The sequence below is a fragment of the Cetorhinus maximus genome, chromosome X, assembly GCF_964194155.1.
Source record: "Cetorhinus maximus chromosome X, sCetMax3.hap1.1, whole genome shotgun sequence".
In the NCBI taxonomy this organism is placed as follows: Eukaryota; Metazoa; Chordata; class Chondrichthyes; order Lamniformes; family Cetorhinidae; genus Cetorhinus; species Cetorhinus maximus.
This window is the reverse complement of record NC_135917.1, coordinates 3,031,641-3,058,354: the sequence shown is the minus strand read 5'-3', so window position 1 is coordinate 3,058,354 and position 26,714 is coordinate 3,031,641. Positions and strand designations below refer to the sequence as shown.

Here is a 26,714-nt window from a genome sequence, read left to right as displayed (position 1 = left end):
GTTTGGGTGTGGTGCAGAACAAATGGTTTATTTGTACAGGAAAATGTATTTGTGTTTCAAACACATGGCTCCAAGTACTCTCTTCAACTTGGGAGGCCAGGGCTGTCCAGTCTCTGTCATGGCTACCCTGTGTGTGTGTCTGATAACCACTTCCACAGTAGGGAAGACATAGCTCATAGTTTGTGTTGTTTTCCTCTGGCTCATTGCCACAACCCACTCCTGTAAGCTGTTGCTTCCTACTAACTGGAGTGTGTTTTTACCCACTCAATATGTAGCCTTGCTACTGTATTCTGGGTATCCATGTGAGGTCATGTTGCTTCTTTCACTTCAATACACAGAAGAATGAACAGTCTACCAGACCCTGGCTCGGGCTATAAAATAGCAGACATATTATTGAATAGATAATGGGTAAATGAACAGTATTGAATGCTCAACTAGTTGCAAACTTTACTATTCTACTATTCTTCATGTACCATCAAATATAAAGGTGCTCTGCCTGTGTTAAAATGCAGTATGTCTGTATAAGACTGACCCAAGCCTGCTCCATTACTGCCAGGTGAGTTGGCTTTAATTGGCTTTAATTGGCTACTCAACTCTGGTTAAGCCTGATTAAGTTACTCAGGATTGTATCTGAAATTGCTTCTACAGCGAGTGGCTATTCTCTGCTTAGGAAGGGGCTGACCAGATGTCTGCCGTCGCCCCTTTGGGAGAGGAGTAAGTTTGGAGGGCAAGTTTCCATGGGACTGGTCTTGCATATTGCTGAGCAACCAGTTACTGAGCAATCTGGAATTCTAAAATATTTTTTGACTGTCCTGTCAACTGGGGAGGATGCACAGAATAAGTTTGAAGAAGGCAAACAATAACTTACAAAAAAAAATCATATTGCTTAGGGATAGGTGCGATTGTTAGATCCAAGAGTAAATTCATAAATGTAACAATCTAACGGAAAGACTCTTTATTGGTAGGTTCTGCAGCAAGCATGGCCGTTTGTTGGTCAGTACCTGGAGAAGCTGTTGGTGAACTCCATTGCTCCCATTATTCGAAGTTCCAACAACCATCTGCAGACCTTTGCCTTCACAAAAGTCAGCTTTGGAGTGAAGGTAATTCCATATCTGTGTAAGTTAAATGGTGTTTCTCTAACGAGCGTTAATTTCCACATTGTTTCAGTCTGAGTTTTTTCAGTGTTTAATAGAGTGAATCCCACAGGTACATTTTTGTTTCATCATCCCCCTAGTGAAGGTGCTGACTCGCCGCAGTACAGTTCCATGCACACCCTTGTGTACTTTGCTCAAGTGATGGTTCGTCTTGTCTGAGCCTTGACCATGAGTGCCGGCAGGGTGTTTGACTATACAGTCCAAACTTGTCCTCGTTTGACAGCAAATTTGGGTTTTGTATGAAGAGAACATTTTGAACTGTGTAACACACTGAAGTAACGGACTGGTGGTTTTAGAAAGTACTCGGTCTGATATTCCTCAGTAAACCATATGCAGGATGTGTGCGCCTTCATGACTTCCCCTGCATTATTGACCAGAATAAAAACCTACTGAGGTATTAATGAATGTGTAGATGTAAATGATGAATGTGCCAAATAAGTGACTAATTTCCATCGAAAGAGATGTCATACTGGAATATGTACCAGAGAACCATTTATACAACTGAAAACTCACCATGGGTACTGGTCCCCTCAGTACCTTATCATGGTGGACCATGGGCACTGATCACTCTCCTATACCTCATGATGGTGGCCATTATTTGGGTGTGAATCTAGGCAATGAATGGTGGTGGGTTTTTTTTTTGACTATCAGGACCATGACTGCTGAAGCTAACCCTGCCTTCACTTGACATTTACACACGAGTGCTTCTGAGTAGGAATCACTGGATAACAATCATCCTGGTCAATATACCCCTCTCTAATGTAGGGTGTTGTGGTCAATTGTTAACACTGGCCCATGTCCCAGTGGAAGCTTAGGGGGAGGTGGTGGCGTAGTGGTATTGTTACTAGACTGTTAACCTGGAAACTCGGGTAATGCTCTGGGGACCCAGGTTTGAATCTCACCACAGCAGATGTTGGAATTTGAATCCAATAAAAATCTGGAATTAAAAGTCTAATGATGACTGTGCCGATTGTTGTAAAAAACCCATCTGGTTCACTAATGCCAATCCCATTAGGGAAGGAAATCTGCCACCCTTACCTGGTCTGGCCTACATGTGACTCTAGACCCACAGCAATGTGGCTGACTCTTAATAAGGGGGGGAAAAAAAGCAGCTAACTCGGCACTAATCTGGGACCTTCAGCTGCTAAATTTGAGGAGCCATCTAGGGAGCTTTTACTTTAAGCAGCAGGAGTCTTTACTGTGGACCAAACTAACTGAACTAGATTCCAGATATATCAAGGAAGTGCTAGTAATCATACCTCTGAAATGTCTTTCAGCCTCTGAAGGTTCATGGAGTACAGGTGCATACAGGTACAGACAAACGACAGGTCACACTTGACCTGCATATCAGGTAACTGACTTGCTGTTCAATTCCACTTTCCTGTTTAAACTCCATGCTCTTTGCATGTAGAAGCACATGCTGGATGTCATATTTGTAATTTATTTGCCTGTTCCTGCTTGAAATATTAATCTAATGCATTTCTCAGTTCCTGTAATCTTAATACTTTGTTTTTCTATTCCTTCATGACTGCTTTCTGAAAAACTGGGGTCTATTGGTGAAATGATGCTACCCCATTTTTAAAAACCACTCCTAGGCCTCTGCCAATGTTGCTGGGGAGGCAGAAGGGCAGTCAGGAGAGACTTGCCTGCCCAACCTTCTCTCTCTCAGCCTCTGTTTTTAGACTAGGGTTCACTGCCTGGGGAAGTGAGGGCCAAACCCATGTTCCCAACAAGCTGCCCCTCAGCTATGTTGTGGGCAGTAAATGGAAGGGTATATGGAATAACTTACAGTATCAGGGATGATACTATACTGTTAGCAGTTTTTAAATCTTGAAGAATGTAGAAAAATATATATAAAACACCATAACTTACATCTAAAACTCTGTGTAGGAAACTGTTCATCAGTGAGTACTTTGAGATTTGAATCTAACTGGGAGCCTCAGATATGTGCCCTGCATTAGTTTTGGTTACTTTCATTTCCCAAAGTCATTACTATATTATGTTGCAATTACTTTATGACAAGTGTCTCACAAGGATTCTGCTTGATTAATAGTTGCATAATGTTTAACAATGATATAACCTAATAGCTGCATTGCTATTGACTGAATATTACCATTAAATGTAAGTGAAATAGTCCTGACTGGTGAGGTAGCTGTTGCATGCTTGTGACCAGAATGGCAATGAACTGAATAGAAAATGGTGAAGAAAATTGGATAATGGATGCAAGAAGTTCAAAGTCCTTGTCAAAGCAACAGCTCATCAGTACCACTTAGAACTTCTTGATAATTTTTTAAATTATTGGTAAGTATGTTATGAAACTGCCATGTGGTTATCCAGATTTCTTTTTAGAAAAGAGGTAGCTTATTATTAAAGTAATTAGTGTGGTCACAGACTGAGGTTGTCTGATGTCAGATGAGTTTGACTGTGGCCTCATTGACTTAGCCTGAATTGTCAGTTTGCCACACTGCACCAACAGCAATAAAAACTAGGACATTACCTTATAGCTAAAAGAGGTTTTAAATATGTTGGACCCCAAAATAAAGGAGCATTTTATATAGAAACCTTCCTTCCCCCAAGTGTGCCGTAATGTTCTTTAAGAATAACTGGTCACCAGGTGGTCCACTTGAATATCTGTTTGCAGAGTGAGAAGTGGTGGGATGCTCCAAGTTGTTGATCTCGGACAGTCTAAATGGGAATGGGGCATTCTGATAGAATTTCCAGGCTTATCTATACAGAAGAAGGAAAATCAAAATGTCACTTTTGGGCTGCATATTAGTGTTTCTAAATGAGGGACTCATTGAATGCAGAAAATTGAGGGGCTGCCTCTTGTTTGCCTCTCTGTGCTCCCACTCACCAACAAGTTGACCCCACCCATTACTCAAGTGATGCAGGAGGCATACTGTGTACGTTATGTGATGGATGAAATGATAATGAGGGTACCAGTGTTGTGAATAGTGGTTTTGGGGGAGATGTAGGAGTAATTTGTGGGAATCATTTGGGAGGGAGCGGGTGGTGCCGGGAGTTGTTGTGGGGAGAGAGACAGACAGACAGAGATCAGGATGATCTGGTGAGAAATAAACAAGAGGTTTTGTAGAGGAAAATAACTACATTCCAATGCAAAAGGCATAAAAATGTACCAGCTATTCATTTAAATATTTTGGCATGCATTTTGGGGCTCTAATGAGGCTCTGGCACAAGAACATTAGCAGCTGGCGCAAAATCATGGGCGGAAGGAATTGGACGCAAAGTATGCAGAAGGCCAGATCGTCCAAATGTTTGCTACATCTTGTACAGCTGAGCGCAAAATCTGTCCTACAACAGCCAGATGTGACCAAATATAATTCATGTGAATTTGGTTTTTTTTGACACTGACAAACTCTGGACTAAATATCAAGGCCCATAGTCAGTACTGTGAACAGAGTGAGATACTCTGGTTGTCACTCCAGCGGTTTAAACAAAACTTATTGAATAAGTAGTGTATCAGACACACTATTCTAAGGGCACTTCCTATTTTTGAGCACTTTCAACTGTCTTTAAGCAGCTTCCTGACATTTTTTGTAGTGGGTGGTTCAATAGCATTTCTCAGGATTCCTTGCAATGTTCTGAGGAGAAGCAGCTCTTCAGTATCAGCCAATGGATCTGCTGGGTTAGTCAAATGTTTCATATTTACCCCAAAGCAAAACATCCCCTTTGGCATTAGGCCCTGCTTCCTGTAAATGCAGCAGTTCAAGCTGTTTGGAAGGAGATGGCAAATCATGTTTACATAATGGTCAAGATCACTGGACCTTGGAGCAAATGTACAAAATATTTTTCAAGTAGTCAAAGACATGGTGCCACCACTCTGCAAGTATTCTTGTTTGACATCTTTCTCACTCTCCTTCTGATGAGGCTACCTCACACACAAAATACCTTTGTTATATTCTCTAGGGGATGCAATGTAATTGGCTGTCATTTTCTCTCTTTATATATTCTTCCTAATATGAAGGCCTAGAACCAAGTGACACCATGATCTCTTGCACATCACACCAGGTTGCGTCAAGTACTGTCCTCTGCTCTACACCTGTCCAGCTACTTGTTTCAGTTAATTAATTTGAAGAAGGGGTATCTGGTAAAGCACTAAGCACAAGGGAGAAGGAGCAAGCGGAGGGAACAGGAGAAGAAGAGTCTATATCAGAGTGTCTCCTGTCCATGGGCAAGGGATTGCTTTCCTCCTAATTCTGCTTTCAGAAATAGGTTGATGCAAGAGCACAAGGCATTAAGTTTATGTGTCCATGAACAGCATGCAGCAGAGCACCTTTGATTTCCTCTGCAATGTTGTAGGAGGGATTTATTCAAGTGCAAAGTACTAAGGAGGTACTTTGTCATCTTCACAGTCCTTTGTAGGGGATCCCCAACCTGTGAGGGGACAAGGAGAGAACTGTGTTCCAAGCTACAACTCAAACCATGGGGATCTTCAGCACCCAGTTTCAGGAGCTGCTGGTTTTCAAATGGCTGGAAAGATGCCTGGCTGAAATAGCATTCAAGACACCCAATGGAGCCAATACTGGGTGTCCACTTGCAGTGCCCATCACCGATGGTATGGTTGCAGAAGACGTTGGCTTCCTCTCTCAAAGTTCTGGTGTTCACCCAGTCCAGCCCCCATAAAGGCCTGAACAAGTGCCTGAGACTGAGACATCTGTAGCTCCTGCATCCAGTTGATCACAGCCGTGACCATTCCAGGAGGCTAGCACCTCCTCCTGTCACCACAGTTGCTTTCCTCACTTGGACAGTACCTCGTGACACTTGAGGTTAAGATATGGCGCTAGCCTGCCTTACACATTCATCAAGAAAAAGCTTTGTACAGGCACTGAACTAATGAAACTTTATTTTCCCCTTTCTTTGATGTTTCAGAGCTGTTTTTGGTTGAAAGCTGAGAGTGAGGATAATGGTGGGTAACCTGCCAAATCAGCATAGCAACAGGGAATATGCTGTTCCTGTATCTGGCGCTATGTGAGATATGTTTGGTGAAAGATGGTAGGAGGGAGTAAGTGTTGGTTACCAGGAGTAGTTCTGTAAGAGCTTTGGACCACCCTCCCTACCTAAACATCATGACCTTCCACCTCTGCCTCCTTTCTATCTTATGTGGACCTTCATTGGACTACTCTACCTTCCAGCTTCATGCTCATCTCTCTCCAAAACTGTGCCTGTGCAGCAGGCAGTAATAATTTTGTAGACCTTGGATGGAGTGTACAGCATCTCACCGAACAGAATCGTTGCTTCAATATCCCAATGGCCTGCTCCACAGTGACATGGGCCTCATCATAGTATCTGCTTTGTTTGTGTTTCCAACTGCAATCAGGTATGGGTACAAAGGGTAACCCTCAACTCTGTAGAGAGCACTCTGATTGTTCTCTTAGTACCTTCAAACAATGCAGATAATGTGGATTGCTGCAGGATTAAAGCATTGTGAGCACTCCATGCGTAATGGCTAATAAGAGATAGCATTGTTGCAGTGGGAAGCTACCATGCATATTAATGGAGTGATGCCCCTTCTTCTATGATGGCACTGGAGTTATTGTGGGGAGTGTTTATGGCTATATAGGTGCCATCTAAGCCTCCCAGATTGTAAATTCCTGTGTCTGCTCCAGTGGCTATCTCTTTTCTACTGGACAAGCATGGCATCTTTTGTGCAGATGAGTTGCAGCTGGTTAATCTGGTAGATGTCCTTCTATGTTGTCCTTTTATTGTTGTCCTGGAAGGATTAATGTACTAGTGATTTTGGCAGCAACAGGAGGAATGGTCCCAGCTTGTGTCATCCGCTGCAGTCTAATGTGCAGACCTTGCCTGTAAATCAAGCTGCAGTAAAGCAGAGGTGTGGCCCACCTGACATGCCCAGGTAGGAATGCCATGTGCATAAGTGCCTTTGAGGTACCTTTGGATCTGCAGATGATGTCTCCTCATAGTTGGCACTCCTCATCCAGATCTCTTGTAGTCTGGCAGTAGACACTGAATCCAATCCTGCCAACCTCCCTGGATGCCATTTGTATCACTGCACCTATATTTGTCGCTCAAAATGCAATTTTGTTTTATTCATTCATTGGATCTGGACATCGCTGGCTAGGCCAGCATTTATTGCCCATCCCTAATTGCTCTTGCGACGTTGGTGGTGAGCTGCCTTCTTGAACTGCTGCAGTCTGTTCAAGAAGGCAGCTCACCAACACCTTCTAGAGGGAAATTAGGGATGGGCAATGAATGCTGGCCTAGCCAGCGACACCCACATCTTGTGAAAGAAAAAAAATTGCAATGCTGCATGGAAAAAGGGGTGATCATACACGAATGCAGCATCAGGAAAAAATTGTTTCAAAATGTTCAATGCAGTGCCTTCAAAGTCTCCCAGGAACAAAGTGAACTTGAAAATCCAGCCAAAGCAACAAACTTTACGCCAACTTATGAAGCAGGCTTGCATAAGCATCATTCTGTCCAGATTTCACACCCCAACATGGAACCCAATTTGGTTACTAGAAAGAAAAAAACTTTAATTTGCTTATTTCACAACCTCAGAATATCACAAAGTGCTTCATTGTCAACGAGGCACTTTTGCCACATTTCCTACATTACAACATTGACTGCACTCCACAAGTACTTCATTGGCTGGGTAGTGCTTTGGGATGCTCGAAATGTAAGCTCATACTTTTTTTTTCCCACAGAATTTCTCAAGTTTGATGTGCATACTTCTACATTTTATGTAATATATCTCACAAGTAAGGTGATAAACAATTGAATTTTTTTAATATAACTGGGTTTGGACAGTTTTCAAATTAGCAAAATTTGAGGAAAAGCTGCAATGAATTTAGCTTCTCATCTCAGCACCTTTCCCCTCCCCCCTCCCAACACCATCTCTACATGAGAGGGCAGTTCGTGTCACACCCCTGGCCTCTGCCAGTGTCGCTCTATAATTGGACTTTGGCAGGTGTGACTCCCCTCAGTGCTTCCTTCTAACAATCTGACAAAGAAAGTCTGCTAGTGCATTTGATCTTGGGTAACTAGCTACTCTGTATGACATTAGGCCTATGAATCTAGGGACTCCTGATCAAACACTGCCTTCAGCTCACTAACTGACGAGCCCGGGATCACAATTGAATGGATTACCTAAACAATCCCAAAAAAAGACACAGTCTGCCCCATGCTTTTGAAGTCAGTATACTGTACACTTACAGATTCTCTAAAATGGGGTTTCCTCTGTTGTCTTTCCCTCTGTAGTTACATTGGTGACTGTGAAATCAATGTTGAAGTGAAGAAGTATTTCTGCAAAGCTGGAGTGAATGGTATTCAGGTAGGTAATTTGATGGGAAATAATACAGCTCAGCGCACCTTGTAAACTTGTGCCCATTTCATAGCATCTTTATTACAACTGACACTTGAAAAGAAATACCAAACTATTTAAAATGTCACCCTCAATGGCATAGTGGGCACATGCATAGTCAGGTGTGGCTCTGAGCCACACAGGCTTGGAAGGTTCCACGTTTGACCCTTGGCCAGTGCCCAGATCATTGATAGAAGCTACTGTAACAGTGAGGGATGACACCTGGTCTCAGTATGCCCTGACTAGGGAAGGGGAAAACTGGTCAAGGGACTTTAGATGGAAAGCATGTGGGTGTGGAGGTCAGATCAGATATGGTGGTAATGGCTCTCATCACTCACCAAGCCGCCTTTGACAGCCCCTTCTAAACCTGCGACCTCCTCCACCTAGAAAGACAAGGGCAGCAGACCCATGCACCTGCAAGTTCCCCTCCCAAGTTACACACCATCCTGACTTGGAATAAATCGCTGTTACGTCACTGTCACTGGATCAAAATTCTGGAACACCCTTTCTAACAGCACTGTGGGTGTACCTACACCACATGGCCTGCAGCGGTTCAAGAAGGCTGCTCACCATCACCTTCTCAAAGGCAGTTAGGGATGGACAATAAATGGCTGGCCCAGCCAGTGACACCCACATCCCAGGAATAAATATACTTTTAAAAACTGAATGGGTATTCAATCCCTTCCTCAGAGCCATTAATTATAGAGAGTGGAGAAGCACCAGAGTTGTTGCATTGACATCAGCTTTCAAATAAAGGGACAAGCAGCACAAGATTGAACTGGAAGAAGTCACTTAGTATTTCCTGTAAGACTGCAGGTTGAATGAATGAATATCAGCATCTTAATGTTTGTAAGCCATTATTGAACAGTGAGTGGGCTGACGCTGAACAAAGCGGGCCCTTGTTACTATATATTGACTTCCATATCACTTTTAGTTGAGCAGCAATTTCTGGAACTTTCTCCTGGATTAAACGTTTCTTAAACATCAGTGCTTCTCAGTATAGAGCTATCATAATCATGAGGAGGTTGCAATATAAACCTGTAGTATCTCATAATACCCTGACAATGCAGTCCCTAGTTGCAGTATTAAGTAACAACCCTGACCACTTTGTCCTTCCAGCCAAAAAGTAGTAATGTGATTGTGAGGGAGTTATGAAATAAGGAAGACTGATTTACGAATTAAAATTAAATGCTATTACTGCCCCAAAAATAAATTAAAGCAATTCTGTAGAATACAGATAAGGTATCAGGAACAGAACTATGCACAGGACTAACATGGCAAACACATACAAGTAGATGTGTGTGAATATAAGGTGTAGATAGCCTCCTGCCTCAGAAGTTTTAAAAGACTGTCCCTAAAATTAGCAATGACTGACAGAAGTATGGTAGAAACCACACTCCCAGACACAATGAACCCACTCTCATGTCCTACCCATGTGCCTTTTTAGCTCTTATTAACCTTGCTGGCACCCAGGGAATACGCCACAGTGCTATCTAATAATGTCAGCAGCCAATCTGTAGCCAGTTAACAGCAACCAATCTGATAGTATCTGTGGAGAGAAAAACAGAATTAACTTTTCAGGTTGATGACCCTTCATCGTATGTTACTTCTGTTTATCGCTCTACAGATAATGGCTGAGCATTTCCAGCATTTTTTGTCTTTTATTTCAGATTTGCAGCAACATCCACAGTATTTTGCTCAAGTACCAGCAGCCAATCTGCAACCAGCCGCCAGCAGCCAATCCGCAGCAGCTAATCCGCAGCTAGCCAATTGCAGCCAATCCGCAACCAGCGCCCCCCCCTATGAATCACTCAGCCAGCATCAGCTAATTTTCAGCAATCAGACTGCTGCCAGCTACTTGTAGCAGGAGGGTTGGTTTCAGACTGCTCAGGTTATAAAAGAATTGGGGTCAGAGCAAGAGCAATGATGGGATGAAAGAATGAACTACTAGAAGTGGGAGTGGGTGAGGGAACAGAGCTAACAGAATTGTGTATGGAAGGGGAGGAACAGGAGCACTGGTACAGTTGACTTTGGCAGCAAGTTTCTAAATAAATACTGAAATGTGGTAGTAGCAGGAGAAACAGTGAAACACTTCTGTATCAATCAAAATATTGCTGCAGCAGCCGATATTATGTAAATTGCCTGGTTGACATGACTACACTGTGTGAGGCAAGCTTGAGGAGAAAACCGCAAGCCTATAGGTAATCTTGTCCATGAATTTAACTATATTGCATGCAACACATTTCTCCTGAGGTGTCCTGGAGTTTATTATTAGAGTGTCTGTTCCTTCACTCATTGATTCCTTTGCCCATCTCTCCTGCAGCTCCATGGGATGCTTCGCGTGATCCTTGAGCCCTTGATTGGAAATATGCCATTGGTGGGAGCAGTGACCCTGTTCTTCGTCCGCCGCCCAGTAAGTGTGTTGTGGAAGCAAAAAAACAAACCACCAATGTAACAGAAGATGAGGGATTAATACAGGACTGATTAATGAGGGATCAGTGAGATCTTGACTTGAGGTTATTCCAGCTCTATTGTAAATAATTTTGGGCTGTCCTCTGTAGGAGTGATATATAAGGAGCTAAGTCATGTTGAATGTGTTAATTTCATATTATTTGCTGTTAAATAACTCCCATATTGAATAGCCTGCGGATACTCGCTCCTGACCTTGCGCATGAAGAGTGGGCATTTGGTGAGGTACTGGAGGGCTACCCCAGCAGGGGTCAGTGTTGGTACAAATGAGTGGTAGAGAGAAATTGACAAAAGAAGCAAACACATACCTAATATGGACAACAGTTGGGCTGAGGGTGTATTGCCAACCTATCAATTAAGGAATGGATTATGAATCAGGAGAGGTTGCTGTTAAAAACAGTGATCTGACCCCATTTGGGACCCTTCTCATTAACTAATCATAAGAAATGTATTATTGCATTAGAGAGGTTTGAGATGAGCAATGCAGATAATTCCTGGTATCAAGATTTGAAGTTATATGGAAAGGTTAAGGAGATTGGGGTTCGGAGGTTGGGTGTGTTCTCTTTGAAAGGGCGGGGGGGGGGGGGGGGGGGGGTGCAGGCGGGCGGCGTCAAAGGAGACTTGAAACTGACCTAATTGAGGTTTTCAATATCATGAAGTTGACAACATTGGAAAAATCTTTGGAGTGAGATGATCATAAAAAGTGGCAAAAATTTAAAAACCTTTTAAACCGAACGAGGGTGTGGTTGTGTAGTGGTTACATATGATTACGTAGGAATACATAGGATATGTGGCACAGAAACAGGCCATTCAGCCCAACCAATCCACGTTTGCATTTATACTGCACTTGAGCCTCTTCCCATCTTTCCTGACCTAAATTTATCATCAGAACCCTCATTCCCTTCTCCCTTATATGCTTGTCTAGTTTCCCCTTAAATGCATCTATACTATTTTCTTCAACCACATTCTCCCCACTATTTGGGTGAAGAAGTTTCTTCTGAATTCCCTATTGGACTTCTTGGTGACTATCTTATATTGACGGTCTCTAGTTATGCTCTTCCCCACAAGAGGAAACACTCTCCCTATATGTGTGCTATCAAAACCTTGCATAATCTTAAAGACCTTTATTGGGTTACCCCTCAGCTGCCTTTTCCAATAGAAAAGAGACCCAGCCTGTCTATCCTTTCCTGACATATAAGCCCACACATTTCTGGTATATCCTTGTAAATCTTCTCTGCACCTTCTCCAGTGCTTCTAGATCCTTTTTATAATATGGCGACCAGAACTGTACGCAGTAACCTATGTGTGGTGTAACCAAGATTCGATACAGCTTTAGCATAACATCCCTACTTTTCAATTCTAACCCTCTAGCAATAAAGACTAGTGTTTGGTTTTTTTCCTATTGTTGCGGACAGGGGAGAGAGAGACAGGCAAACTATATTTATTTCCTCTCACCAACTGTCCGTAAGCAGAAGGTGTTTTGAGTTATTTACAAAGTAAGGCTGTGGCGTGTTTTCCCAAACCCTCCGTTTGTGTGATCCGATTTACTAATAACTCACTGCAAACTCGTGTTATGATTAACTTAGAAGGTTAATTTATTCCATATTCAAACCCAGAGGAGGAGTGTTTGCAACTTCCCACTCCATGTGGTAATATAGTGGTATTGTCATTGGACTAGTGTTCCAGAGACCCAGGGTAATGCTCTAGGGACCCGGGTTCAAATCCCACCATGGGAGATGGTGAAATTTGAATTCAGTAAAAATCTGGAATTAAAGTCTGATGATGACCACAAAGCCATTGTTGTAAAAACCCATCTGGTTCACTAATGTCCTTTAGGAAAGGAAATCTGTCATCCTTACCTGGTCTGGCCTACATGTGACTCCAGACCCACAGCAATGTGGCTGACTCTTAAAATGCCTTCTGAACAAGGGCAACTAGGGATGGGCAATAAATGCTGGCCTAGCCAGTGATGCCTAAATCCCATGAACGAATTAAAAAAAAAACACACTCTCTCTCTCTCACCCTCCCACTCTTAAGTGGGGAGGATAAAAAAGAGTTTTACAACTATGGATAGTAACAGTACAAGAGCCACAGAAATGAATATTAGCTCATGATTTTGAAAGTCCAAAGGCTGTTTCTGTCACGACTGAGTTCAGTCCTGAAGTTTCTGGTTGGAGACAACAACATGAAAATCCTTGAAATGAATGGCACTGCAACACGATAGGCTTTCTATGCTTAGACCACTTGGCAGGTGTTGTTCAGAGACTTTTAAAATCAGACTGGTTTCATGGAATTGAGAGATGGTAACTGCTTGCTCAGCCAAGTGGCTGGAGTCCTGATGCACACTGAATTGAACTACAGTTTGAGATTCTGAAATTGATTTAGACACTTATGTCCTTTCAGGTACTGGACATTAACTGGACGGGACTCACCAACCTGTTGGATATTCCAGGGCTGAGGTATTGATCGTTCATAGGAACAAAACAGAATTAATCCTCTGAGGATCAAAAATAAAATCAAAGCATTTGAAAGATTATTCCAAGAATAACATGAATTACATTCTAGAGTTTTGGGTGTTTCTCACCTTTTTTCCAAAAATGTTGTACAATATACAAGCAAAACCAAAGCATATTGGAACATGTAATCAATAATACAATTTCACAAATATACAGCATTTGAGAGTCTCTTGGTTTAATAAGAATTTTAATGTTTGCATAAAAAAAGATGAGCACAAGGGCCTACTGGGAATCCTGTAAATAAGATAGATCCAAAAGCAGTACGTTTGAAAACATTGCAAACAGCCAAAAATGCTAGGGAGTATACCCGAAATGTTTCAGTAAAAAGTAATTATTCTTCAGAGTGCTGACCTCTAGTTACCCTTGTGCCTCTTTTAAGTTTATATCCTATACATTATATTCCTTTGCAGCTGAAACCTCTGATAAATGTTTTCTCTCTCTCTATTACACTATTTCCCTCCATCTCTCCCTAACTACTCCCTTGCCTTGCTTTGCCTCTTTTCTCCTTGGACAGCTCAAAGTCTGACACCGTACTTATGGACACCATTGCCTCTTTCCTGGTTTTGCCAAACCGGATCACTTGCCCTCTTGTTGGAGAACTCCACGTGGCTGAGCTCCGTTCTCCCTTGCCTCGGGTAGGTATCGCACTGTGTATGTTTTCACCAAATCATTGCCAACAAAATTGTTTTCTGTGGTGGAATTGCTCCAAGGTGGTGCTGTTATGGTAGTGTATAAGCATGAAGCCCACCGATTTACAGCCCAATGTTTAAGCCTTGATATCCCGTTGAGAGCAGTGATGTGCTAATGCAATTGGTAATAGCACCTGGCCGGCCAATCATAGTGTTGTGTTTAGTGGTTTGCTTTGTTTGTACTAATAAAACATGGGAGGGAGAGTTTCATTTTTAACTTCACCACCTGAGCGCTAACCAGGTGGAGCAGATTGGACACCTGCTTTGTAGAACCTGGCAATTCTTTGTTGAGTTGGTCTCAATGGGATGAAATCAGGGCAGGTTCTACAAAAGGTAGGTAATCTGCTCAGCCAGCTTACTGCCCAAGTGGAGATGAAAATGACCTCTCCCCCACCGGTCTTTTTAATTGATGGAAGTTCCGATGTCCATGAATACCAAGAAACCAGAGTGTCAATAACTTTTCTGGGAAGCAAACTCCAATCTGGGGATAACTACTAGAAAGGGGGAAATTCCAGCGCTGCTACCATGTGATATGGTGCAGTCCTATTTTGCTGCTGACACCAAGTAACTACAAACTCTTATGCTGCCCAGGTATGCGACTTGTATTAAGCTGTCAACACTCAGTTAATCTCCACATCTCTCTCACTGCAGCATTTCAGTGCCCTACATGCAATAATCCACCCCTTCAGAAGGGGAGGTTTGAAACTTGTCTATTTATTCTTAGGGAATAGTACGGATCCACCTAATTGAAGCAACGAGCCTGGAGTCAAAGGACACCTATGTCAAGGGATTCATCAAAGGAAAGTCTGATCCGTATGCAATTGTACGAGTGGGCACACAGGCATTCATGAGCAAGACCATCAGTGAGACCGTGAATCCCAAGTGGAATGAAATGTATGAGGTGGGTGAATATGACTGTATATTTCATTCAGTCATCAGAACCTTTAAAGGCCTGGCATCTCTGCTGGTTGAAATATTGGCTCTGTAATTCCCAGGAGCACAGTTTTATGGTGTAGTGGCTGAAGGAGACTGGGATCTGGAGCAGGGCTCAAATTTGTGCCTGTCAGGAAATCCTGGCATTTTCACCGCATTATAATCATATTCTTGAGGAAGATTCTAGGATGGAGTTGCAGCAAAATCTGCCTCCCCCTTCTTTCCCACCTGTCCCCTTCACAGTTAGATAGGAAACTTTAGATATACCAGAACTGTAACTGTAACATACGAGTTTGTGGCACAGGTATTCTAATAGGTTGAGCAGGTAGGGCTCATCAAACCTTACTTGAAACATTGTCTGGCCTCTTTATTTTTAAGGAGATAGATGACCTTTCATTGAAGGTATAAGCCTCTCCTTCTCCCTTGTCCCTCGGAGCCTTACACCATACGTGGTACTTAAGAGGGTGACCTTTGGTGACCTGTGTGTTCTCTACTACTGACACTCTTGGGGGGAGGGGACAGCGATAGCATTCTGGCAGGGTGGAACTTCTGTCTAATGCTGCGGAAAGGCTTTTCCATTAGCCGTGCTTGATGGTAACTGAGGTGAGAGTAGAGAGCATATGGATACTCCATAGACAGGGGAGGTAGTGGCGTAGTGGTATTGTCACTGGACTCGTAATCCAGAGATCCAGGGTAATGCTCTGGGGGCCTGGGTTCGAATCCCACCACAGCAGATGGTGGAATTTGAATTCAATAAATATCTGGAATTAATTAAAAGTGTAATGATGAAACCATTGTCGATTAACGAAGGAAATCTGCTGTCCTCACCTGGTGTGACTCCAGACCCACAGAAATGTGGCTGACTCTTAAAAATGGGCAATTAGGGATGGGCAATAAATGCTGGCCTGGCCAACGAATATAAAAAAAAGTATTTGCTTTGCTGATCAATAATATGTGCATAAGATCTCCTCCTGGATAGTATTTCCTTCCTGCAGTGCCCATCTTTAAATCAGCAATATCATCTACTAATTTAACAAAATCCTTTGTTACTGGCATCAAATTTTGCTTCATTGAGCACATTGCTGACATCTAGTGCTAGAAAGCAATATAGATGAAATATGTTCAACTTTAGAATCAGATGGATGTATTTTTCTCCATTTGCTAATCTTAGTAAGTGTTATAATCATGCAGCGGGGAAAATCACCCATAGATTTTCAAGCTGTTTCAGACAGCTGGAATTTATCTTTTAAAATTTATTTGTCAGGTTGGATTAGTGTATTACAGAACTGGACTACAATCCTGGAGCAAAAAACCTGAGAAAATGCAACTTCTGAGAGATGGAGAATCCATTTAATAATAAGTTCTTAGAATTTACAGAAAAGGATAGTTTTAAGTAGCAGTGTATCCCATTTGTTCTCTTTCTGATCTGTGGCTTTCTATGCTCCACAGGTGATTGTCCACGAAGTCCCTGGTCAGCTGTTAGAAATTGAGATGTTTGATAAAGACCCAGATCAGGACGACTTCCTGGGCAGGTGAGAGCACTGTGTGTCTGTGTACATGTATGTATCAGCTTGTGTGTAGGAATGCGAGAGTGTATGTGCGTCTGTTTGGCTTTATGTTGATACCTTGTCTCCAATTACTCCTGCCCCCGATTTTCATTATTTTCCTTGCCTATTATACGCGAACTGTTTACTGTCCCCACAGATTCTGACCCAGCACCCCAATCCTAAACAACAAATCTGCTTCATTATCATGAAATGAATGGAATGAAAATCAGGCATATTCTATAATGGGCGACAAAGCCACTCATGCAGATCACTGTCCAAGCAATGTAAAACTAAACCAAACCAAAATATACCCTGTTGTGCATTGCATTGTGTAATTCTTCTTATAAAGCAACACATCACCTGTGCCATGGAAGAAACACTAATAATTTTAAAATAACATTTTGAGGAGAAATTGATGAAGTATCGCAAGATGCAGATACCTGAGGCAATGTTTGTGTCCTGTGCTGCTGTAACTAAAACTGTTGCTGTAATACTCAATATAATGAAGCAAACTCAACAAGGCTCACCTCTGAGGCTATGTTAGTCCTATATCAGGAAAACAGCTCCATGGGTTATAGCGGATTGTGGTATATGGAAGAGTTATATTGAGCTCTCTCAAAAAGAAAAGATTTGATTTGGACATTAAATGTAGCTACTTTTAATTTAAATCAAATGAGATTTAGTAAAATATTATAAACAGATGTACATTCTAATAATACTATAAGCAGGTTTTCTGCTGTAATAGCTCAACAGGAAACCTGTTGAAAATAGTACCCTCTCCCTCTATGCTTTTACACTGCCCCGCCCCACCATTTACCACACACTTTACAGTTGACTACTACAGTCTCCCCATGTTTTATTATTGTTTTTTCTCAGTGTCTCATGTGGCCTTGATTGTTTCTTGCACTGAGGGAATGAGAGTTGAGAAGGTAATATCAGAATTTCTTTTGCTTTCAGAATGCAGCTAGACCTTGGGGAAGTGATGAAAAATCAAATAGTGGAAGAGGTAAGGAATTGTGGAGATGCTGAAATAACTGCTGGTCAGGGAAGAAAATTTAAGAGGCACTGTCTTCATGGAAAACTAGCAGACAAAAAAAAAAGAGTAGAAGTTACTTCTGGTGATGATGTCATATGAATGTTTGACGAGATTGTACCATCTTAAATATCTCTGTGCCTGACCCTACCATCTTAAAAGAGGCCTTAATTTATTTTGAACAAGTTAACAGCTCCATTAAAATGAAGGAGTTTGATCTGAATGCATATGTTAACATCATGCTGTCATTTTTAGCCTTACCCTGTTTGAGGAGGGAGGAGAACTGGAAGAGTTGTGCATCATTTGTGGCATGATTATGTCACACACACATAATTTCAGCATTGTGTTTTTGAGCTTGCAAACAACTAAAACAATGGTTTGGGAAACTTGTTTTGTGAAGACAAGTCATCTTTTAATTTCCAAAATCATTGGCTGTCGCTGATGGCTGTACATTACCAGGCATTATCTTTGTGCGTTTGCAGTGGTCAGGGTGGCAAGGGAATGGAATGTTTTCTTATTTCAGGCACCCAGTGTCAGCATTAAGCACTTCCAGATTAGGTATAGGACAGTTAGATGCAGATTTTAAAGCTCCTTCTGCTTTGCCCCTAAATAAATGTGGGTTCTGCCCATGAAAGAATGCTTATGCTGGGAAATTACTGAGTTTAGAAGTATATGTTGATGGGGTGGGAGTAGACATGTGTGGAGCATAAATGCCAACAGAGACCATCTGAGATGAATAGCTTGTTTCTGTATGGCAGGAACCCATTCAAGACATTTAAATGCAGATTAAAGCTTCCTCCATTTTGCCCCACTAATGTCCTTCAGCCCTTAAAAGAATACTTAGGCCAGGAACTTCCTGGAAGTCAATGATGACTATACATTACTGCGCATCATCTTTCCGTCAGTTTTGCTGTTGTTGTAGATTTTCCCCGATTTCCATCACTCCACTATTGCCGGCCGTGCCTTCTGCCAAGGTCCCGAGCTCTTCCTAAATCTCTCTCTACCTTTTTTTCCTCCTTAAACCTACCTCTTTGACCAAACTTTTGGTCATCTGGCCAAATATCTCCTTACGTGGTTCTGTGTCAAATTTTGTTTAGCTCTCCTATGAAGCGCTTTGGAATGTTTTACCATGTGAAAGATGCTTTATAACAAGTTGTTGTTATTTATGTCAGAATTTCAACAACGTTATGGTAGCAGAACAGGAACAGCTCTGAGGAAATTTATATTCATTTACCAAAGTTCCTTTTTTTTTTCTATGGTTACATTTAGACCTGATATGTATGAACTATTTTTTGTTGTACCCTGCTTTATAATACTCAGCTCTGGCCTGTCTTGTGATGTTTGCTCTGTGCCTGACCCTAACCCTAACCCTGTTTCTGTTCTCTTATGTAGTGGTTCACTCTGAAGGATGTGGAGAGAGGAAAAGTTCGTCTGAAACTGGAGTGGTTGTCCCTGTACTCTGACCCAGCAAAACTGGAGCAGGTAATCTCGAAGATTAGAGCTCACCTTTGCAATCGCAGTTTGACTGACCATCACCTTTGAGATGATACATGATCAGTATCATGTTTGAAATGTAGTCTATTCTTTGTTCAGATTATTGGATAATTGAATTTTTAGCTCAAAAATAACTTTGAATTTATCAAATCTAGACCAAAAGCATGACTAGGATCACTCTTGAGATATTGTGTAACTCTGCATTGCCTCCCCTTTGAGATGATAGTTGAGTCATAGTCATAGAGGTCTGCAGCACAGAAAAAGGCCCTTCGGCCCTTCGAGTCTGCGCCGGTCAAACAAATACCTAACTATTCTAATCCCATTTTCCAGCACTGGGCCCATAGCCTTGTATGCCATGGCATCGCAAGTGCACATCCAAATACTACTTAAATGTTATAAGGGTTTCTGCCTCTACCACTCTTTCAGGCAGTGAGTTCCAGATTCCCACCACCCTCTGGGTGAAAAATTTCTTCCTAACATTCCCTCTAAATCTCCTGCCACATAAATCTATGCCTACTGGTTATTGATCCCTCTACCAAGGGGATAAGTTCCTTCCTGTCTACCCTATCTATGCCCCTCATAATTTTATACACGGTTGACTCAACATCACCTTCATAACTCTTGTAGAACAGTATTGATATATTGTGAGATTACAACTGGAATATCACCAGTTAACTGTTGATTGTAAATGAGAGATTGATTCTCTATTTAATGTTACATATAGAATTGTGGATGATGAGAATGAATGAGCCCTGCAATTTATTCATAAGCTTCAGTGATGTCCTAAGACATCACTGAAATAAGGTACTTTTTAAATAATTGTACAACCCTATCAGACTTTTACCCCCTTCTTTCCTGAAGGCTCTAGTACCTTGCTCAAGTGTCCATTCTTCATGTGAATGTCATCAGGCTATTCCATTGAAGAGGCATCAGAGCCAAATGTCCTCACTTGACCTCCACACATGCACTTTCCAGCAGGGGTCACTGGATAGTGACTAAGAGCAGGAACCCTGGCTGATTTTCTGCTTACTAGTCCTGGAAGGCATAGGGTACTTGGAGCACCCATACCACTGCACATACTGAGATTAGCTATCTCAGCTTTGACCAAGAATTGATTCTAGGACCTCTGGTCTGTAGAGCTCAGTTGCACACTACCTTTATCATCTAACCCATCGCAGAGCACTAAATGGAATAGTTTTAAATGCCATATGAGTCTTGACTCTCAATCATTTGTATTTTTCTAAATATACACTGTAGTGACAATACAATTACAGCACTCTAATGGATAGCCCAAGCTCCACATAACAGCTTCCTAAAGAGAGTGGAGGGGAGCAAATTAGAGAGCAAGTCATTGTGAGGCCACAATTGCACACCTTTAAGCTCGAGCTTAAGACTAGCACTGGCGGAGGGCTGGAGAGGAGGCTACTCTCCCATGGTCATAACACATGAAAAATACTGGACAGCAAAAGACCAGCTGGTCAACCGAGTCTGACCCATCACAGTTGTGATGCTTTATGGTTCATGTCTAAGACATTCCCTACCCATTGGGTCCATAGAATCTCCTGGGAAAGGCAAAATAGAGTGAATAAATCCCCAAGGCCAATTAGGGGAAAAGAAATCTGGAAAATTTCTCTGATCCCCTTGGATGATTGAAATTAGTCCAGGAGACCATGTTGACCATGACTTATGTTACTTGGTACCTGTCCCATGTATGACATGATCTCCATCCTAGATGGTAACGATGGTGAGTGTATGGTCAGTGACGCATGCAGGAAAAGGGAAAAGAGGGACTGCATCCCCTCAAAAACTGTGATTTAAGAAAAATATTGATTGTGTTTGTTATCTTTAGGCACTTATGGTTAATAGCTCCATCACTGTACAGAACAGTGAGGAACCCTCTGCTGCCATCATGGTTGTTTATGTGGACCAAGCACAGGATCTCCCGGTATGTATAATGGTCATAGGATGCAAAGCTCCAATCAGCAATATGAACTGTGAGAATGAGACACCAGCAGTATCTTCAAATCTCAATCCTGGTGTTACACTACACTGCTGAGTTCTGCATTGGGTGTGGGTGTGTTTGCCATCTGTGGGGGTGTGTTTCAACCTGACAGTAACAATATCTACCAGGCGAGACCCTCTTGGTGTTGGGGTCCACCCTGCTGCATGGTCCACCAATGGTGTGAATGCAATAAGGTAATCAGAGGCAGTGTGAATAAATCCCCATTCTGTACGCAACTTCTGTTTTATCTGTGATTCAGCAGTTGATGTTTTTAACTACATCTGTTTTGTCTACTGGAGTCAAGTCCTCAGCTGGGCTGACCCTTGCCACCTACACAAGGAAATCAGCACTCGCATCATAAAATGATAGATTATTGATTTCCAAAGTTCAACCTGAACATATTTCTTCTTTTCCTCTTTTACTTCCCCTCCCCTCGGGGAGGCGGTGGTGTAGTGGTATTGACACTGACTAGTAATCCAGAGACCCAGGGTAATACTCTGGAGACCTGCGTTCAAATTCCATCATGGCAGATGGTAAAATTTGAATTAGGTAAAAATCTGGAATAAAAAGTCTGATGATGACCATGAAACCATTGCCAAATGTTGTAAAAACCCATCTAGTTCACTAATATCCTTTAGGGAAGGAAATCTGCCATCCTTACCTGGTCTGGCTTACATGTGACTCCAGACCCACAGCTCTCTTAACTGCCAGGCTGATTTGAGTTTTTTGATGTGGTAACAGAGATGGTTGACGAAGGTAATGCAGTTAATGTGGTGTACATGAACTTCCAAAAGGCATTTGATAAAGTACCATATTAACAGGCTTGTCAGCAAAGTTCAATCCCATGGAATAAAAGCGACAGCAGCAGTATGGACATAAAGTTGATGAATGACAGGAAACAGAGTGTAGTGATGAACTGTTGTTTTTCAGACTGTAGGATGGTATATAATGGGGTTCCCCAGGGATTGGTATTAGGACCACTGCTTTTCTTGATATGTATTAATGACTTTGACTTGGATGTGCATGTCAATGTATCAGTAATTACATTGTCAAGGTCTAACAACAATCTGCTTGTTGACTGGCAATTACATTAAGATAACTGCTTGTTAAAACAGGTGATGGGCATTACACTCCAGTGTGGAAGGGGCTGGGAGAGTTTGTTACACTGAAGAGATGTCTTGAGAATAAACCAGCTTGAGGTCTGGCTTAGACTCGTTCTTCCACAGCAAGCACTTACTGTGTCTAACAGTGCAGAGTGCAATTTTAAAATTTGTGGATGACACAAACTTGGAAATATTGTGAACTGTGAAGAGGACAGTGATAGACTTCAAAAGGAATGGGTGGACAAGTGGCAGATGAAATTTAACACCGAGAAGTGTGAAGTGAAATATTTTGGTAGGAAGAACAAGGACAGGCAATATAAAATAAAGAGTAGAATTCTAAAGCGGATGCAGGAGCAGAGGAACCTGGGGGTATATGTACCCAAATCATTGAAAGTGTCAGGACAGGTTGAGAAAGCAGTTAATAAGGCATGCTGGATCCTGGACTTTATAAATAGAGGTATAGAGTACAAAAGCACAGAAGTTATGATGAACCTTTATAAGACACTGGCTCGGCCTCAGCTGGAGTGTTGTGTCCAATTCTGGGGCACGACACTTTAGGAATGATGTGAAGGCATTAGAGGGTACAGAAAATATTCAAGAGAATGGTTCCAGAGATGCGGGGCTTCAGTTACATGGATAGAATGGGGAAGCTGAGGATGTTCTTTATAGAAGAGAAGGTTGAGTGCAGATCTGGAGAGCTATTCAAAATCATGAGTGGTCTGGACAGAGTAGATAGAGATAAACTGTTCCCAATGGTGGAAGGGTTAAGAACCAGAGGACACCAATTTAAGGTGATTGGCAAAGCAACCAAAATGACATCATGAAAAACTTTCTTACACAGTGAGTAGTTAGGATCTAGGATGTTTGAAGGAGGCAGATTCAATTGGGATTTTCAAAAGAGAATTGGATAGGAACCTGAAGAGAAATTTTGCAGGGCTACGGGGAAAAGGATAAGAGAAGTGGGTCCAGCTGATTGCTCTTGCAGGAAGCTGGCATGGACACGATTCGAATGGCCTCCTTCTGTGCTGTAACCATTCTATGATTAAATGCCACCTACCGTCCTCCTGCCCAGAGACCAGTTAAGTGATGGGTCCAGCTACTGGGCCATTTCATGGGGTCCGTGTGATCAGGAGGGGCAAGATCACACAGAGGAGGCCTAAGCTAACCTTGTGAGGCCCAAAGGCGCAATCCTTTCCTCTAGGCCCCACAAGGAATGTAAAACCTACCTTGCATAGCCTCTACAGACCCCAGTCTACCTCGCTGGGTCATCATCAGATCTGAAATACAGATATTAAAAAGAACGTTGCCAGCTTTGGGCAGGTATCCTCAGAAGCTGGTGAAATTCACGGCTGTCAGCTCTTGGCAGCTATGGAGAGGCTAAATGGCCTGGGCAATTTTAATTGCCCACTTGTCTGGTTTCCATTCTCTCTATATTTCTTTCTGTTCATCTCTGTTTCTCTTTCTGTTTGTCTCACTCTCAGTTTCTCTCTCAGTTCCTGTATCCACCTTCAGGAGTTGCAGTTTCACTAACTATTATTTTTCTTTTTGTGCACAGCTAAAGCAAGGGACCAGGGAACCGAATGCACTGGTCCAGGTCTCGTTATTGGACAAAACCTTCGAGAGCAGGGTATGGATGAACACTGTTGGTCCATTACTTAAGGTCAATACAGTGCAATGTGATATAGAGCAGGGAAGAACTGCCAGCATGTTCTCCATGATAGACCTTTGCGCACACCCTCATTGTAATCAGTTACTCATGCGGATCTTGCTTTCCTTCAGATTAGCTGCTGCCCTCATTTACATTATAATTCCTAACAGATACTCTCCAGTATGGCTTACAGTCCATGCACACACTTACTCAGGTATCTACTCTACACACATCAGTATTTTACTATCAGAACAAAGTCTGGATATTTCACGGTGCCATTTATAGTTATTTTTTTAAAAATGAGGAACCAAGTTGATGGGTTTCTGCCTCTCCAAAATGTCAGATTATCATCTCTCCCCACAGACCGTGTATAACACAAACGCCCCAGTTTGGGAGGATGCCTTTACATTCTTTGTTCAGAATCCGAATCAACAAGACCTCGATATACAGGTACCTTTCTTGACCTTTCCAGAGGGATTTTTATTTGTTGACTGCAGCTTAACACCAAACTGGGTTTTGTCCAAATATTGTTATCCTTGCAGGAAGTTTAAATTATATCTAACAATTTTTCTTTCTCCAAAGAACTCTTGGTTTGGGGTTTGCATTTTCTGTGGGTTTTGTAGTGAACTGCAACCAGCGGATTTCAATATTTACAAATAGGTTAGTTAGATGGTTTAAGGAAAGGGAATAAAGGGATGTGGGAACACAGTAAGTACAGAATTTACTATCCCTGTAGGGGATAAACACCAACATGGACTGGTGGGTTTGAACAGCCTGTTTTTGTTTTGTCATTTTTAATGTTAGTGTACATAATGGGCAGGATGTAATGACCCCAAAAGATTTTTAAAGCAACATTACTAATATATGGTATAGTACGAGAGGGGAGAGCAATAACTGAAAATGGGCTAAAGATAAAATAAGAAGGGAAATTAAGGGTTAGAAATTACATAAACATTAATTACAAGTCCACAGTTTTAGTGTTTTAATTAAACCTGTTCATATTACTTTTTCTTCTAGGTTAAGGATGATGACCGGCAGTTGAGTCTGGGGTCATTGTCCATCTCTCTGTCACAGTTGCTGATGAGCCCAGATATGAGCTTTGACCAGTGGTTCCCACTAGAACATTCTGGGCACAATAGCCAGATTTATCTAAAGATCATAATGCGGGTGAGTGAGACCAACAGGTCAGAGATATTGGGCCTTTTTTAAAAAAGACCTCCTGTGGCCTGGAACTGAAAGAACAGTGTTGAGACTAACACCAGGAACAATCAGGTGGCCTGACCACCGATTTCAAGGAGAAAAACCAGGAGGCAAACATTGAGGTGCATTTTTATCTTCACTGCTTGGACAGTAATCTGGTGCTCGCCTTTTATAAAACCCATGTAACACTCATCCCACTGATTTCAATAGAATAAAAATCGGGTGGGTTCTTTAAAAGGTGGGGGTTCCACTCCGCTAGATTGATGCCCAGGTGCTAACGGTGAAAATCTACCCCTTTTATGTGGGAATGGCAATGTTCCCCTCTTTTAGCTCACTAACTCCCTCTAATGGCATGGCCAAGAAGGGAATATTGCCACATGAGGAATGGAAGCCATGAAGTTGCACTTTAGAGCTGTTCAGTTTTTTTTAATTTTCAGTTTTTTTTTCCAGCCTCTCACTTTCCCTCCTGTCTGTCTTCTCCCTTGGACTTCAGGTCATTATTCAGTCTGTTCTGTTGCTGTTTCAGGAACAGTTCAATGTAAAATCTTTTTGGTATATTGACAGGTTTTAAACCTTAAAGTAATTGGCATTGCTTTTTTGGTCAGTGATAGAATTACACATCACCTAATCTACAAAGAAAGTATCAGGCTCTACTCCATCCTACAACCACAGCAGAAAGGCTGTCAATATAAGCCCAAAGTGTCTTATTGCCTGAAAGGGGCACTTTATATGGCCAGATCACTGTTCCTTGCTTTCTCTGTGATTTGCCTTGTGTCTATTCACCACTTGCTGTTTCTCTCTTGGATCCATTGCGGCTTAATTTCCTCTGACAGCATACTATTTAATCTGTTCTCTTAAAATGATTGTAATGTAATCATTAACTCAATAACTTGATTAGTGTTAAAATTGAACACAGACATTTTATGCAAACAGACAAAGGAGCATGCTCCCAAATGAAACACACCCCTCTGTGTATCACCTCCCCTTCTTCTTTCATACAGTCTCACTTGTACTCTTTCTATCTGTATCATTGGCCTCTTGTACACATCTGTCTCACATTCCAGCTAGGTGGTGTGTGCAAGTGAAAAATGCAATGAAGTGGAGACAGGATTCACTAGCATTTTCACTGGACAAAAAAAAACTGGGCAACGAGCTGACAAATGGAGCATACATGAGTAAGTGTGAAATTACCCACTTTGGTAGGTAGAATGGAAAAGCAGGATTTTTTTAAAAAAGGTGAGACACTAGCAAATGTTGGTATTCAGAGGGATTTGGGTGTCCTTGTACATGAATCACAAAGTTAACATGCAGGTACAGCAAGTAATCAGGGAAGAAAATTATATGTTAGTCTTTATTGCAAGGGGTGTTGAAGTATAAGAGTATTGAGGTCTTCCTACAATTATACAGTGCTTTGATCAGATCACACCCAGGAGTACCAAGTGCAATTTTGGTCTCCTTTCCTAAGGGATGATATACTTGCCTTAGAGGGGCACAACAAAGGTTCACTGGTTGATTCCTGGAATAAGAGGGTTGTCCTATGAGGAGAGATTGAGTAGAGTGGGACTATATTCTCTGGAGTTTCGA

At 42.0% G+C, this 26,714-nt stretch overlaps 1 protein-coding gene across 1 annotated transcript in view; it reads left to right on the top strand.

Moving 5' to 3' along the window:
- The window catches only part of esyt1a (extended synaptotagmin-like protein 1a), a 91,264-nt gene that overhangs the window by 49,326 nt on the left and 15,224 nt on the right, over window positions 1-26,714 (top strand). The window contains exons 3-16 of the mRNA XM_078534502.1: window positions 966-1,100; window positions 2,432-2,505; window positions 8,394-8,466; window positions 10,820-10,909; window positions 13,369-13,424; window positions 13,996-14,116; window positions 14,895-15,071; window positions 16,553-16,635; window positions 17,608-17,656; window positions 19,076-19,165; window positions 21,027-21,122; window positions 23,838-23,909; window positions 24,294-24,380; window positions 24,948-25,097. Of these exons, the coding sequence (XP_078390628.1) occupies window positions 966-1,100; window positions 2,432-2,505; window positions 8,394-8,466; window positions 10,820-10,909; window positions 13,369-13,424; window positions 13,996-14,116; window positions 14,895-15,071; window positions 16,553-16,635; window positions 17,608-17,656; window positions 19,076-19,165; window positions 21,027-21,122; window positions 23,838-23,909; window positions 24,294-24,380; window positions 24,948-25,097 (1,353 nt within the window). The remainder of the gene's footprint in view (window positions 1-965; window positions 1,101-2,431; window positions 2,506-8,393; window positions 8,467-10,819; window positions 10,910-13,368; window positions 13,425-13,995; window positions 14,117-14,894; window positions 15,072-16,552; window positions 16,636-17,607; window positions 17,657-19,075; window positions 19,166-21,026; window positions 21,123-23,837; window positions 23,910-24,293; window positions 24,381-24,947; window positions 25,098-26,714) is intronic.